A 15,766-nucleotide genomic window follows, 5' to 3' on the forward strand; every position below is an offset into this window, starting at 1 on the left:
TGCTTAGTTTACAAGTTATTTCTAAGAAAATTATATTTCCTGCTCTGAATTGGCATGTCGCTACATTCTTAAGCAGCTGCCCCAGCTTTCACCCTTATAACCTGTGTGACCAGTGGCAGCTGGTGTGGTGGACTAAGTGGCCGGGGGCGGCAGCCGTACGGACCATGGATTGAGGTGTGCCTTCAGTGGCGCGACACGAAAGCAAGGAAAAGCAGCTTTTGACCCTCATGCCTTTTAATATCATTCAATAAATGTTTTATCCTCCTCGTTCCCCAACTTGCACCGTTATAGGCACAAGAAAAAAAGGGGTGTTTAGGTTCAAGTTAATGTCATAGAACTTAGTGTCAGCTAACAAAAGGCGGTCATCCTATAAATTTGACAATAGCACACAAAGCAAAGCAATCCTTTAAAATGCAGAAACTGCAGAAACAAACTCACAACAGCATGGGGAGACAGCATGTATGGGTAGGCCGAATTGGGCGCTGTGCGGTCCTGCAGATGCAATGAGCCAAGTCGAGCTGCAAACAGGAATGATCCCAGTCGTGGCCGACTCTCCACGTCTACAGTGACCTCTGCAAAGCGAAGCTCCACCAAGGGCTGCATGACCTCGTCCCTGCCAAACAGAGAGGTACATCAACAAGGAGGCAGGGCTTTTCAATTGGCCAATGCTTGCAATGACATTCAATTTGACAGACAATCAATTAGGGGTGTCCAAATAACCAAGTTTTGGTTTTACAGCTGAACAGTAATAGCTAGCTAATTCAGTTCTACTTTAAAATACTTGGCACCGCATCGCAAACAATTAAAACCATGAAATAGCAAACCTCCCTCCAGGCAGCCTCTTGTGGTCCGTTGTGTTGCAAACCATCAAACTAATGTAGGTATGGCCTGTTGACACAAATCAGATCGAAGTCAATTCCTTCTCTGGCGCGAAAACTTTCTATCAGTACTGCTCCTGAACATGATGTGCGAACATAAAGTTTACAAAATGACACCACACATACTATTGGGCATGACTCAATAAGAAGGCAGATTGAAGAAAACAAGTGCCCCGTTGATGTGGCAGTAACTCGTTACTGTATGGAAGTGTTGCAAACATGTCACACAACCTTGAAGTAGAAGTAGCCTTCAATGATGGGAAGAAAGGCAACATTTCAAGGAGCTTACTGAACAGAGAATGACAGAGCAAGAGATACAACTAAAACAAACACAGTGGTGACTACAAACTTTAATGAACATGAATTAGGTCAAAGGAACATTGACATGACATTTTCCATTGGTCATATTTTTTTGGATTCAAATGTTCCAAGCACTCTAAATCATAGAAAAATATAACTGGTAAGCATCGTAGTGCCCTAAATAATTTACTATGATACTTGTTTCTGCTAATCACTTTTGGTCTCAGTACCCAAGGCACATAGATGCATCATTATGTCATTAGACACTGATTCATTCCATTCCCGCAACCGCTGCAACACACGAGTGCAGAAAAAAAGAAATGTGTGCAGCTCTATTATTTCTTTTGTTTTTTATCAGCAACGTCATCATACCTAGCCCTGCACAACATCGTAAAATTTCCTCTGCACCATGATGTCATGATGTTGTTGATGACACCAGGTCTGGTATTTCGAGACCAGCTTTAGTATCAAATTAAAATATCTTACAAGTGTTTCCCAACCTTTGTACCTTGGGAGTTTAGTCATTCTTAGTTCTCAACACAAATCAAGCAAATCTTGACAAGTCAAAGGACAGCAACACGCATTCACACGATGAGCAGTTACTACACTTTCAGCTAATAACCAGCTATACGGAAAAGCTATTTTGAGTAGCCCAGTGGCATTGAAAAATTTTTTTTTTGCAGCTCACCCTGCTCCCAGGTTTGGTGCAACCCGATGTCGCCCAACCAGCGTGAGCCCGCACTGGCTGAGTGAGAAACAGACCCTTGCAAACACTGTGTCTCGCATCAGAAACGTGTCTCGATCAACGCTGTCCAAAGCGTCAAGGATCTCCTCTTCTGCACGAAAAAGGCAGTGGCACTCTGTTGGCACCAGGGCTCAAAAAACACTTAAAAGAAAATGGTGACAAAACACTCAGTCGAAATAAAAAGACAAACCAAGTATAGCTCCTCGAACAAGCAAACACAACTACATCAGGAAAACTCAACTGGACTAGCATGCTCATAAAAGTGGAAAGCAGCTAGTTATACATTAAGGTAGAGAGCTTCATTAACAATCTTGGGTGCATTCTACACTACAGTCCATTACTGGATGCTGTGCAAGCTTTGCAGGCCATAGCGAGCCAGTTATGACAGTGTCACTTGCAATTGAGATGGAGATTATGTGCATAACTGAGTAACAGAAGCTGATCAGTAATGGCAACCAGACAGGCAGCAAGGCACCCCATCACACAGTGTTCTTTTGTGTGCTTAGTGGAACAGAGAAAGCCCTAGTCGGCACCGAGGGAACGTGCAACTGAAACCTGCTTCCTAATGAAAGTGTTCTATACAGCTTAGGTTCCCAGATACACACAGCTACACTGCACAAGAGTTTTGCATGTTACAACATTGTGACAGTGCTTGATGTGCACTGGATTGCTTGTCAGGCAAGTGGGATGAGCATGATTGTTGCAAAATTTTAAGTAGACATCAATGCACTCTGCTGTATGACTAACCAAGAGGGTATTCAAATTTTTTCTGTTGTTGGAAGAATAATGAAGCTGCCTGTTCCTACCCACCTCCACACCTTATAAAATTCATTTACACAGACAGCCTGGTTATTTGTTCTCGTATTCTTCTCTGAGTGTTCAAAGTTGCTCAGCCATTGCCTTTAAACCATGGCCTTCAGCAAGCAATCACTGTCCAAATGTACTCAGCGAAGCTCCATAAAGCTATAAAATGGACATGTAGGACCATCAATGAACCCATATGTAAAGAAGGTATTTTAAATATAAGAGAGATAAACCAAATACGCACCAATCTGTGTCGTTAGTGATGTGCTGATAGATGAAGCGTCGTCAATATCCGATGCCTCGTCCTCAGTCACTTCGGCTGAAGGTGGCTGCGATGCTTCATCCTGTTTCGCGTACCAGCCAGTCCAGCCGGGAAACCAGTACTGTAGAACACCCTGACCCCTGGACTCGGAAGGCCAAGATGACTGCATACAATAGCAAAAAAGGTTAACCATCATGATATGAGAAAACAATTTTTCGAACACAAAAGCTGGAACCTGCAAACATGGATCAATTCTGAATCATCCAAAAATCTGCAAAAAGCAATTAATTTATGCCTCTGGAGACAATATAGCGTAATAATGTGACTTCATACATTGTATCTCTGCTAAAGTAAAACGGACAGAAAAAATAGAATAGAGACGATACAAATGTTTCAACTGCCAATGAACATAAAGCAAGCTTCCAACAACAGCAGAACTGCAGAGACCAAACAAAGTGGTCAAGCTATACTTTCATAAATGTCTAGTTACAATAACAAATTTGAGGAGAACAAACACACGCCCTGGTTAGGCTAGGACTTCAATGAATCTTCACACAAAGCTAGTTTTCATAACTAGTTGAAAGTTATAAGTGTCGTGTGGCAACAAAACATAGTACAAAGTTCACTTCATTTTACAAGAGGCAGGATGCACACATCTAATTTGCACAAGAACCTTGGAATGACCTTTACTCACTTGTCATGGTCTGTATACACTAATGCAATATGTATTTAAAGAATTAACTCAACTTCCATATATGTGGCATACTTTACCCAATGCCCATAAAAAAACAGTTACTAATTTATAAGACACTCATTGGTCCTGTACCTGACGATGCAATTTCTGTTTAGCATTCCCTAAAAAGGAAGCTTTAGCTTGGGATCAACTTCGATGCCACCTATTCAAATACAAGTAAAATGCAGAAATGCTTTTATAAACTGCCCTCTGGACTGATATGAATAAAATTTGTTGCATTTGACAGAGAAAGTTAAATTTTAGTGATTGATGTAAGTGGAATTTTGATTCAGAGCCTTGAAATTTTAAGATTTAGAAAAAAACTGGTAAGCTTAAAGAACATGGCAGCACATAGTTTACAAATCTGTAACTCTGCAACAAAACCAGATACCGCAGCCCTGTCAACTGCATCCATTAAAGCATCTAAAATAGACAAACTCAGCATATAAATTTACAGTTTACATGAATTTGTTGCAATGGTTGACAAGGGTATCGCAATAGTCCTACTCGGATATTAGTAATATATTTGAGAGCCACATATAATACATCAATTTTGTCCACTTTAGATGTAACTATTAGAAACAGTTTACAGAATTGTGTTATCATTTTTCATTGCAGGGCTACAGAGTTGTAAACTTGATAGTTCCATTTTCTGAAAATTTGCAGTTTTCAACAATTTTCATTAAAATATTACCGACTTAAATCTAAATCCGGCTACCTACAGTCACCATATTTTAACTTTTCCTTTTAAATGCAAAAAACCTGATCAAAATCGGTGAAGTGGTTACTGAAAAACGATTTCTCCATTCCCATGTATTTAGATAACCCCCAAGCCAAAGCTTCCTCCTAATTTTCACGGTATTGGCGATATTAAATTATGTTTAATGTCCTGAAACTGCAGAGTGGGTTATGAGAGGCGCCGTAGCAGAGGGCTCCGGATTAATTTTGGCCACCTGGGCCTTTGATGACAAGCAGTCAATTCCAAGTGCATACGCGTTTTGCATTACACCCACATCTGAGTGTGGCTGCCGTGAAAAGGAATCGAACCTACAACCCGATGCTCAGCTGCGCAACTCCACAGCCATCGATCCACCATGTCAGGTGTGTACAATACAGCAGATCCTATTACGTACGATTTGCCGGCGCCAACGTTCGCGATCAAGAACACAAAAAATGACACCTCCAATGCTTTTTTAACCCGTTCATATGTTCCCGGAAAACACGATCTTTCGGCACGAACTTTCAGTACATCGCCAAACTACAATTCTATGATACACTTTCCAGCCGCTAGATAAAAGCCGCAGACAAAAAGGTGCAAGGTGCGCGCAATCGAGAACAGTAGCCACCTGCTGCAGCAGCTTCCCCGCAATACTACTTGCCCGCCTGTATTACGTGAAAATGCCGGCGCATACTCAAGTTTCCTATTCCGGTACCAGCAAATCTCCACCTGGGTCGTCGCACGTACGCCGCATTCACAGCTATCGCCACCAACCCTAATGTGATGAGCATTTTCATGTCTGTTCCACAGCACGCGGTGCGTAGTGCCATTGGAAGCGTGCTGCACGCTTTTAATGGCCAATAACCCAAATGCACCCCTGTTCCCTGCTGCAGGCGGCACAAAGTCAGCGTCCTGTTTCGCTCTGGTGGCAACATAGGCATTGTATTCCAGCATCGCCCCACCAGCTCGATTTCGTTTCAGTTTCCTGCCGCCATCCTATAACACTACGCAATAGGAAAACAACAATGTGCGTCTCGGGTCGCTCGAGCTTCACCAGCTCAGCGCATGTTGGTACCTGGTGTCGCAACGATTCGCAAAACGCTTTGCGTTACGTAGATGTCAACTGCAGTTGAGTCTACCAAATTCATTAGAGACTTTGGATCGCACATTTTCACAGTTAGTATGTTTTTTTTCTCACATTTTCATCTGGTTAGTATGTTTTTTCTCACATTTTCATCTGAAACATATAAACGAGGTTCTATTGTATTGCTGACTAACAGTAACAGCCATTCAAAACAAAGCCATATGCTTCATATTGACATGTGTACTTGTTTATCGGGTGAATGCGTTTCACCGTCTAACAATGTTATCACGCAGTGCAAGACGCCCCTGCATGTATAGGAAGTTTCTCTAATGTTTGAATGAGTAAAGATCAAGGCAAAATAGACCAGGACAGAAGAAGAACACAAACGACAGGACCGGCGCCACTCAAAACTAAGTTTATTTCCGCAAACAAGCCTGCCTTACGTAGGTCAACCAAGCCGAATCACACACGAAACATTAGAAGTAAAATACAGCAATCCATCGACCACCCAGGAATCATATCTGGCACAACATATCAAATCAGCAAACAAAAACCACACATGGAGCAGCACAGGAAGCAATTCATCGATCACAGTCATTACCAAGCCAACGGGGAGAAAAACGAGACATAACAAGTACCATCTACGCTTCACTATCACGCTATCCAACACATAACACCATTCAAACGCCTAAGGACCAGTCAGTGATAAAACCCGCATGACTATGAGACTAATGACCAACGAATAACACAGAAAAACATGAAGAATGGGCGTCTAAGAACAGCGTCTGTGTCAAATCTAAAATCTCTAACAGTCCCTCACTAATAAAATTGAAAAACTTGTGACCACGCGAAAAATGAACCATGTGACAAGTGATGAAACGGACAGAACAGTTGAACGATAAAGGGTCTAAAGAACAGCGTTTGCGTCAAACAGAAAAAAGGCGACGAAAGCCAGTAAGAGCCACTTGAAAATCGCCAACAAAAATAAAAAAAAAATTAAAGGAAGACAGATGGAAAAACCTAAATGACATCACTCTAACCTGAGGCCTAACGGAAGCCTTAAAAAATGTAATCTCCTTGTCACTAAGCACAATGGACAACCTGCTGACGCATTTGTTTCCCTCTTTCTTGATGAAATAGGCTTCCACGAAAGAATCAAGAAAGAGGGAAACAAATGCATCAGCAGGCCATCCATTGTGCTTAGTGACAGGGAGACTACTTTTTTAGAAGGCTTCCTTTCAAAGGCTTCCCTTCTCGCTGCTCAATTGCGTTGAAGCGAACGTTTGCAAACTTATACGGCCAATAAATCTAGTATCCTTGTTTTGTATAGCTGTCTAGACATTTCCTATCACAATCGATGGTTCGGATTTCGGACGAAATTGACTTTCTGACAGATGGCCACAAAAAAAAAAAAGTTTGCTCAAAATTTTACCCCGCATAATGAACGCACCCGCCAACTTTGCGCGTATTTTTCGGGAAAGAAAGTGTGTTCATTATGCGAGTAAATACGGTACTCTGGAACCTTCGATCGCTCATTTACAAAAGCCTACGGGCTTGACCCGCTCATCAGATTTTCGACGATTGTCGACTGTGTTTGCCGTTATCATTGTTCTTTAAGTGTAGCCTGTTTTTGAGGGCACAGGCTCGCCCAATAAAACACTAGTTTTATCATTCACAGTTTTGCTGCTTTTTTCACCATCACTACTATGTGACAATATTTCGGTGGTAAAACCTTAGTTTCTCATAAGTGTCTGCTTTCTCTGGAAAAAAAAATTTGCTTTCTGCGTTTTGAAACTTCGAATCATTATAATTATAGTGCAGCATAATTATGCTTTCTGCTGCTTATCAATGACAGTCTGCCCTACTTCATTTTCAATAAAGCACCTCCTACATGTAGTTCTCATAAGCTTACCCTCACAATTATTCTAACACAAATTTCCACAAGTAGATCTTTTTCTCTCCCCATGCAGTAGACAAATATTTTATTTCATAACCAGCACTACATATTCACTTTTTTAGCGACGTTTCAGCCACACTTATCAATGACGAGTATTGATACAATTGAACCTACCGGTTTTAACAACATGTCGATGAGAAGCTGCTGCACCATCAACTTTTGTAGGTTTTCGATGATGAAATAACCCGCTTACTACAATGCCTCTAAGCCGCATTATCGGTTATAATAATAAAGTTTGGCTGCTGGGTGTCCGAGCCAAAAGGTAGTGAAATGCGAAATCTTTGAAAAAAAAAGAAAGAAAGAAAACGAGAAATTCGCGCCACTAATGATGGCCCAGTGCTCCAACAGCAGCCGCGCGCTCATTTTCCAGCCTTTTCCGTGCACTTCTCTCCCACCACCCTTCCACCCCCCCAAACACGAATGGACCACACCAACTGCGCTGCTCGCATGTTGCTCGCTGGCTTCTCATTCAGCACAGTTCTGCAAACAGCTTACTCACTCGCTTTCGTCTTTGTTGGTTGCGGCAAAATCGTTCCTCGCCATGTGGTTTCTCAGCCTTGTTTGACTCGCCGCCAAAATGAAAGATGGTTGATCTGCCTGCTGATCATCGGCAATGCACGACATTGCGGGTGAAACGAAAGCACATGGCTATAGATTTGGAAACTAAGTGCTTCTAACCAATGTTATCAATCATCACGAACGTGCTTGCATCAGATAGCAACATCAGCAGCAATGACGCAGTAGGGCAGGCTGCCTCAACGTTGTCCTCACAAGAGGCCTGGCAGATGGTTCAGTCCCTCCGGAGCTTCATTTTCGCAAGGAACTTTCCGCTGAACTACGTGGAGCACCTGGATGCCTTGGAGAACTGGCGGTTTGGATCCGCAAAGACACGCGACAGCGCGCGCTCACTGTGCTCACTCATCGACACCTTGGGAGATGCCACTTAATACTTTGTTATCAACAGTGTTTCGAAATGCTTTGATTGACGGACAGAGAGATCGCAGTAGAAGTAGCAGCCAAACGAAGACGCTGCCGAGGTTGATCCCGCAAGCGCTGATGTTGCTGCACTCCCCGACTTCAACTGAGGCTGCAGCTGCTTTGGCCCTTCTACACCACTACTGCGGCACAATAGAGGGCACCGGCCTATCACTTGTGAATCATTTAGACTACGGTATGTTGAGGACTTTGTGTTTAAGCACGCAGCTTCCAATAATAAGCAGGCTACACTACTGCAGTACTTTCAGCCAAATAAATAAACACTATGTGTGAAGCTTCAAGTATTTACTGCGCCACGATTGGGACACGATCAAGGATCGTTGCTCGGAGCACGCGATTGGCCTAGACCACACCGACTTAGCACGGCTGACAAAGTCGGCACGGCCTACGCCAATTGCATGTGGTGCAATGGACCACGCACTCCTGGTGGACGAAGTCGGTGCGGCGTAGGCCAATTGTGCGCTGCACAACCAAACATGCGCTCCGAACAATCATCCCCGATCATGCCCTTGGCTCATTGATTGATTTGCAGAAGTTTCTGACGCGTGTTTCACGTGATTTCATATATCGAATTCTGGTTATATCGAACTATTTCGCGATCACTGTGCTGTTCAATATATCGAGGTTCGACTCTATATGACAGTATACCTGCAGCTCTGCTCGTGTTTGGCTAGATGGTTGCTTTACACACTGCAGGCATTCTTCCAATAATTCGAAACATGATTTACCAAAAATTATTTGTAAACCAGAGTATTTTTAACCATTAATGATGATTTTGTTAATTTACAAGCACACCGTTCCCCCATGGATGTGGCTGCCATGGAGCGCTTTGGCATTTTTGCCATGAATGACTGGATGTGTTTGCTGCTGCACCGGCAGTACGGAATCCCTTTATCGGCATCACCGACAAATGCCTTACCACGGCTAGCATTCGCTGTATGTTATCAACCCAGTAAGGTTTCCAGCGCAAACTCTTTCAAGCATTATCAGCCTTGATCAGCGCAAACATGTTGAAGCACTTTGCTCCCTTCCATTTGCGCTTTTACGTTAAACATATCTTTATGGCTTGATGGCACAGACATTGGGGCCGCCACATAACCAACAGATTGGCCGCAAAACCTCTAATAAAAGGGCGTTCAATGCAGTTGTGATGCATTAACTAGTGGATTGCAGTGTAGCTTTTCATTAAAGGAGTTCCCATAATTTTCAAATCTTTTGCGGTCCCCTCAGTGATGGCATTTCGTGCACCAGGCGAGAAAATAGTAGTATCTGGCAAAAGCCGTAACATTCTTACAAGATGGGCTCTTAAAATGACTTTAAGACAAATGTCCTTAGACTACAATACGACTTGTGCACTGCTACAGTGTTCCTTCGCAAGCGATGAGCAGCGCATTCAAAGGCTTCGCATTTACATCTTAGAGAGTGTACTCAGGCCATAATAATGGTAACAAGCACACACAATTAATATAAACACATTCAATGACAGGTATCTCCCAATGCAGGATGGCTGAGCCATGCTGCATTGGGTCTTGCAGATTAAGTATGAAGATATACAACTCATAAGCCCCCTACTAAACATGAACAAGGGTCGCGGGTGTCGTAAGGTTGCAATACTCGATGAGTGTGGCTATACTCATGATATCCAGAGGACGAAGTTAACAAAACCCTGGCTATTAACAAAACATAACTACCACTTTCCTCTAAATGTGATATGTACACAAACCCATGGTAGTTGCACTCAGTGTTCCAGAGCAGCTCAAGCACAATACAAGATATTTTTATGGTTTTGGCACAGCCTGGTCCAGCAAGCCAAAAATAGCACTTTGGTGCAATTAGCACAACTGTACTACCCATGAAACTCTAGCTAGCTCCTCCTACAAAGCATCAGCATGACCAAATAAATAAAAACACATTATGCCCAAGACCTAAGGAAGCGCAGCATCAAGAAAGGGGCCAATGCAAATCGGTTACCTGTTCTCTGCGTACTTTCTGTATCACTAGTTCCCGAAGAGACAGCAGGGTTTCAAACTCCAGTTGTTGTTCCAGTGCATTTTTCTCTTTCTGGCATGAAGAAAACAAAAGACGTATAAAAGTCACGAAAATGGTGAATCATCTGTGCTTTTCACACTTAAAGAACAAGCCAAATGGTCAGGCACAGAAATTTGATACCTGTAGAATCAGTCAAAATTAAATTAGAGTTATGCAGAAATCCGAAAGTTTCAAGGGAGGGGTAGAGCATCATGAAACATCAGAATGGTACTCTCCTGAATTTAGCACAATTCTACCAAGAAAACCTGCAGCTGTTGTGGGGACACTCGACTCTCACGCATCCCCTGATGTTGTTTTCCCCGCATGGCTCTCACATCTCCTGTAATCCAGCTTCTCCGCATGGCTTAGTGTCAGCAGCACTCGGTCTGGTTGCAGCGCATTACAAGAGATGGCATAAGGTGGCATGCCACCTAACGGTGGGATTAGTCGGTCGCAACACGGAGTAGCCTCTTCCTCTTTGGCTTGGGGTTGGCGAGCAATGCGGACGTTCCGTGCGTGCACCAACCCGCTTCGCGAGACCGGCCTGTGGAAGGCCTAGGAGCGGGACACCGGAATGCACATGCATGAACACAAGTGTTCAAGCGCGCCACTGTTTGCATGACCATATACATGAACGACCAGACCTTGATGTCCAGCGTGGGGCGAACTTATTCGCTCGATATCTAGTCGCGGTGAGTCGGACTACACAGATTTGTCGCGCACATATCGGCATGTTCTATCGAGAATAATTCGGCCGGCTATAAACTGGTGTATAAAAGGCATAATAAACACCCTTGTGATTGTCTGCACTACTGTGTTGTCTTTCCAGTATCCCAAAAGCACGTTTGAGAGCCCCACACTGTTCTCAGAACACAACTTCATCCATAAATGAAAGATTCCATTAGGTGCCATAGATGAAGGATGCCACTAAGTGCCATTAGAGTACGGCTCAAATGTACCATCAACCTAAAAAGAAACACTAAGAGTAGAATTACTGACCAGAACAGACGGAAACCATGGAATTACATGGAAGAGTAGCTGACAGAATATTCAGACTCAGCAGGGATTGCCCAAAATACTGAATTATTAACACAGCTAAAACGAAAAATGGCGACCATGTAAAAGGGGCTAAGGGAGCTTAGACATAAGGAGGGTGCTCCCTAGGGGAACCAATTATCTCCTGGAGTTCCCTAGGAGATAATGAAACTAAATTGGTGAGAATATGCCCTTGAGGTGTGGCTTTACAGCAGTGCAAGCCGCAATACCAGAAAGCCACACCTCAAGGTGAAATTCGCAAACATAACCTGAATTCTGCCTTTAATGTTAAATTTTTCTAATTCTTGGTACAGGTTATACATGAAAAGATTCTTGGTACAGGTTATACATGCAAAGATATGGTATTGCCTCACCTCCCAAATTAGTTGGTACAGTTTGCGCTGCCATTTAAAATTCGTATCCCCGAAAACGTGGCGCTACTGCTGCCATATCAAATCGGGAACAGAACCTATCAGCCTCGCATAAAAGGGAGGGAGGGAATGACTTCGAGGGTAAGTATTCCATGAAAAAAAGCTCGCCTTATATTCACACAGTAATCTAAGGCAAGCACTTGCCACCAGCACTGTGCATGATTTTCTTTCAAAAGAATGAAATGCCAGCATTGCTTAGCTTCAGTGATCACTTGAGAACTGATTTACTCAACAGGACATGGCCAAGTAGCAATACGAAAGAGCAAGGACTTGTGGTCTGTGCGGTGACAGTGGCACACCATGTGCACGAGCATATAACCACTTGCCTGCATTTCAGTGGTGAGGCACTCCGGCTTAGCAAGATGGCAGTAGTAGACATCAACGTATCTTTTCACATCCTTGGCACGCTGAAGAGCAAATGCCCAAGTGGCTTGGCTGCGCTTCTTGGTCAGATGATGAACATGGGCGTGCGAGGCAAACTGCCACCACAGGCTTGTACTGTGTAGAAAAAGAAGCACCAAGACAATAACAACTTTGTTGACCTAGAGGTCGTATTAATGCAGTCACTTCTAGACATCTGCGGAGAAGACATGAATGCACCAGTGAAACTACATTGGAGAGGACAGCACTAGTGCTACAAAGTTTTATAGTGTGCAGACAAGGCAACTAGAAATGCATGAAGTCAGAGAAAGAAGCTCGTTTCCAACAAATGAATTCTCACTACAACATTTTGATTAAACAGCATGGTTCAACTTCAAAACGATGAACAAAGAAGCTAGTAATACTCATGGAGTTTTACTTGGTTTATGAGATGTTATAGTGGAGGGCTCCAGATTAATTTTGAACACTGGGGTTCTTTTAAAGTACCCCTAGGTGTACAGTGCTCAGAGATTGAAATGTGATACTCAAACAGTATGGCGGCTGGTGATCCTTGTGCCACCGGTGAGCGCTGAGGGGACCCAATTGCATCACGATGCATCAAAATGACTTGTTTTCATGTGACACAAAAAAAAATGCCTCAGCTCAATGTTCCCAGTATTCAACGGTGGCATAAAGAGTGCAGGCCACCATGCTGTCTGAGTATCATGCTCCAATCGTTGAGCACTGTACAGGGTTTTTCCATAATGTAATGAGACTGCCTGCCATGCGGCGCTGTAGTCGCCACTAACACGGTCCCCAGAGGTGGGATTTGTGGTGAGGGGTTCAAAGCTAAGTAATGCACCGGGCGGCAGTCGCATCTGAGCTATGACGCAGTGTTTAAAGTGGCACAAGAGCTGTTTTCAAGTTTTTTTCACGGCAGAAAACGTCACAAATGTAGCGTTCACAGGAGCAGCAGTGAGTTCAAGAACGGACAAGAGACCGCTGAAGACAAGGAGCGATCAGGACACCCTTCAACAAGTGGTTTGGACAAAAATGTGGGCAAAGTAAAAAATCTCCTGGGCTCCGACCGTTGTTTTAGTATCAGATTAATCGCGGAAGACTTCAACATGTGCTAACCAAGATTTCACGAAATTATTTCTAAACATTAGAATATGCGGAACGTTTGAAATTAGTGCAAAAAATGTTGAGTGATGAACAAAAAAAAAAAGATGAGTTGACGTTTCTCGTGAGATGCTGGTGCAGTCAGAAAGTGGACGGGACTTTTTAGCCAGCGTAATAACCGGCGAAAAATCATGGATGTTTCAGTACGACCCCAAAACCAAGCGCTAAAGTTCGGAGTGGCATACAGCGAACTCTCTGTGCCCCAAGATAGCGAGAATGACCAAGTCCAAGGTAAAGACAATGTTCATTGTCTTTTTTGACAAGCATGGGGTGGTCCACAAAGAATTCACAGAGCCATCAAACGGAAATAACCGGAGATTGCCGATCACTGGAAACTCCACCACGACAACGCTCCAGCCCACACTGCCTTTGTAGTGACTGCCTACCTGGCCGGATAGGCATTGCAACCTTGCCGCAGCCACCGTACAGTCATGATGTGAGCCCGACAGACTTTTTCCTGTTCCCAAAGCTCAAGAGAAGCATGAAAGGTCACCATTTCAACTATGTTCCCGCCATACAACGGGCTGTCACAGAGTCTCTGAAAGAGGTTATGGCAGTTGACTTCAAGGGAGCCTTTGTAGTGTGGGAATCGCATTGGCAGCAGTGTACTTACACCCAAAAGGATTAATTTGAAAAATTTTAATAACATGTACTGATCGGATCCATAAAGTCTTTTTATCAGACCCAGCCTCATTACTTTACGGATAAACACTGTATGTTCACAAGTGTTCTTGCATTTCACTACCAATAGAATACAAACCACTGTGCCCAGAAAAAATACTCATGACAAAACAAAGGCTGCCCAGCAGTATTTTTGGCTACAACTTTTGAAGCATAGAAGGCTGAGATAAGAATTACCTTCTGGCACCATTTGGCACATCCTTCTTAACTCCGAAGTGGCATCAATGCAATATCATGTTTGCCCATCATCCTTTATCAGTTTAGCAGCGAAAGTGCGAAGAGATCACTATGTACCACCTCACAGCAGGCGGTGTGTTTAACAGAGACATTAGTGTCCATACAGAAATAGCCCACAAGCACAACCACTGTGTAGACCTGAGCTCCCAGTTTTTATCTACTGTGACAAAAAAATCCAGCAAATCAGATTTACGAAATTATCGTACACCAACATTTAAAAAATGAAAAGGCAGGCACGACTTGGTGTATACAGTCCTATTTTCTACCATATATTAGTTTTTAAGATCACGTGCTCAAGCATGCTTGAACCACAACTCACTTTCCACTGATCCCGACAGACGGTCGCCACCGTCTGTACTTCCAGGACACATTGACCCTCTCCAGTTCTTTGAAGCAAAACACCATCTGTCGGTATTGTTCCTGCATGAAACATGAACGAGAAACTAAAACACTGCTTCCACAGTATGGACAGAGCCTTGCTGGGACATATAAACCACAATGCTATAAAATTGCAATCTAAAGAACTGCACACACAAAAAAATGAAAAGAAGCCCTTTCAAGGTGGGATGCCTCAGACTCTTGACAAGAAAACAAGATGCTGTCACACAGGTGAAAATATTACGTATACAGTAAAACCTGGAGAACTCAATCTTGGTTTGTTTGAAAATTTGGTTAATTTGTAGAAATTGCATAGTCCTGTAATTTTCAATGTGAATTATACCAAACAATTTGAAAAGTCTGCATGCATTTATCCGGATTATTCATAGTTTCTGGCTGTGGCCTCAGCGACTGGCTTGCAGTGACACGCTTCCCCCTTCACATAGCTCGGATGTGATGTCAGAATAATGATGGCCATGATGTGTTTATCGTTAACTGCTTCTGGCGCTTGCAGTACATAAATTCATGACTTTTGAGATCAGATCCGAGAGAGCCGTAACTGGTACTAAGGATTGGACACCACCGATTGAGCCAGCGCTAGAGAAGAGCAAGTGCCAGCAAGTGCTAGCTGTGTGAACTGCCTACACTGTGTGGCAGTGAGCTTAAATTTTATGCATTTCCACGCACTGCAAAGGAGCAAGTTGGAGTGTAATCATCATCAATAAAAGTGGTGCTCTTGCTTTTCTGTTTCTGGTTTTCCCCGAGTAAATATCAGCTGTGCCGCATGTGTTGTCAACATTTTCGCTAGTGCACAAAGATCGTGACGGACTAGGCCGACTAGGCTTTGCCAACCACTTGAACATAAACGCAGACATGCAGACATTTGTAAGCTAATGTGGAAGACTACGTAACCAACAGTGGGCCCTGCCATTGCCAGTAGGCGATGGCAGGGCCCAC

The 15,766-nt window shown here is 43.4% G+C and overlaps 1 protein-coding gene across 5 annotated transcripts in view; it reads right to left on the reverse strand.

Annotated features, from left to right (window-relative positions):
* Window positions 1-15,766, reverse strand: part of Vps13D (vacuolar protein sorting 13D) — a 172,267-nt gene that overhangs the window by 136,640 nt on the left and 19,861 nt on the right. For all 5 annotated transcript variants that reach the window (XM_072287274.1, XM_055075303.2, XM_072287273.1 and 2 more), the window contains 6 exons: window positions 14,751-14,851; window positions 12,298-12,469; window positions 10,449-10,538; window positions 2,972-3,152; window positions 1,867-2,014; window positions 439-613 (listed from right to left, as the gene is read on the reverse strand). In XM_072287274.1, the coding sequence (XP_072143375.1) occupies window positions 439-613; window positions 1,867-2,014; window positions 2,972-3,152; window positions 10,449-10,538; window positions 12,298-12,469; window positions 14,751-14,851 (867 nt within the window). The remainder of the gene's footprint in view (window positions 1-438; window positions 614-1,866; window positions 2,015-2,971; window positions 3,153-10,448; window positions 10,539-12,297; window positions 12,470-14,750; window positions 14,852-15,766) is intronic.

Source organism: Dermacentor andersoni, chromosome 3 (assembly GCF_023375885.2).
Source record: "Dermacentor andersoni chromosome 3, qqDerAnde1_hic_scaffold, whole genome shotgun sequence".
NCBI lineage: Eukaryota > Metazoa > Arthropoda > Arachnida > Ixodida > Ixodidae > Dermacentor > Dermacentor andersoni.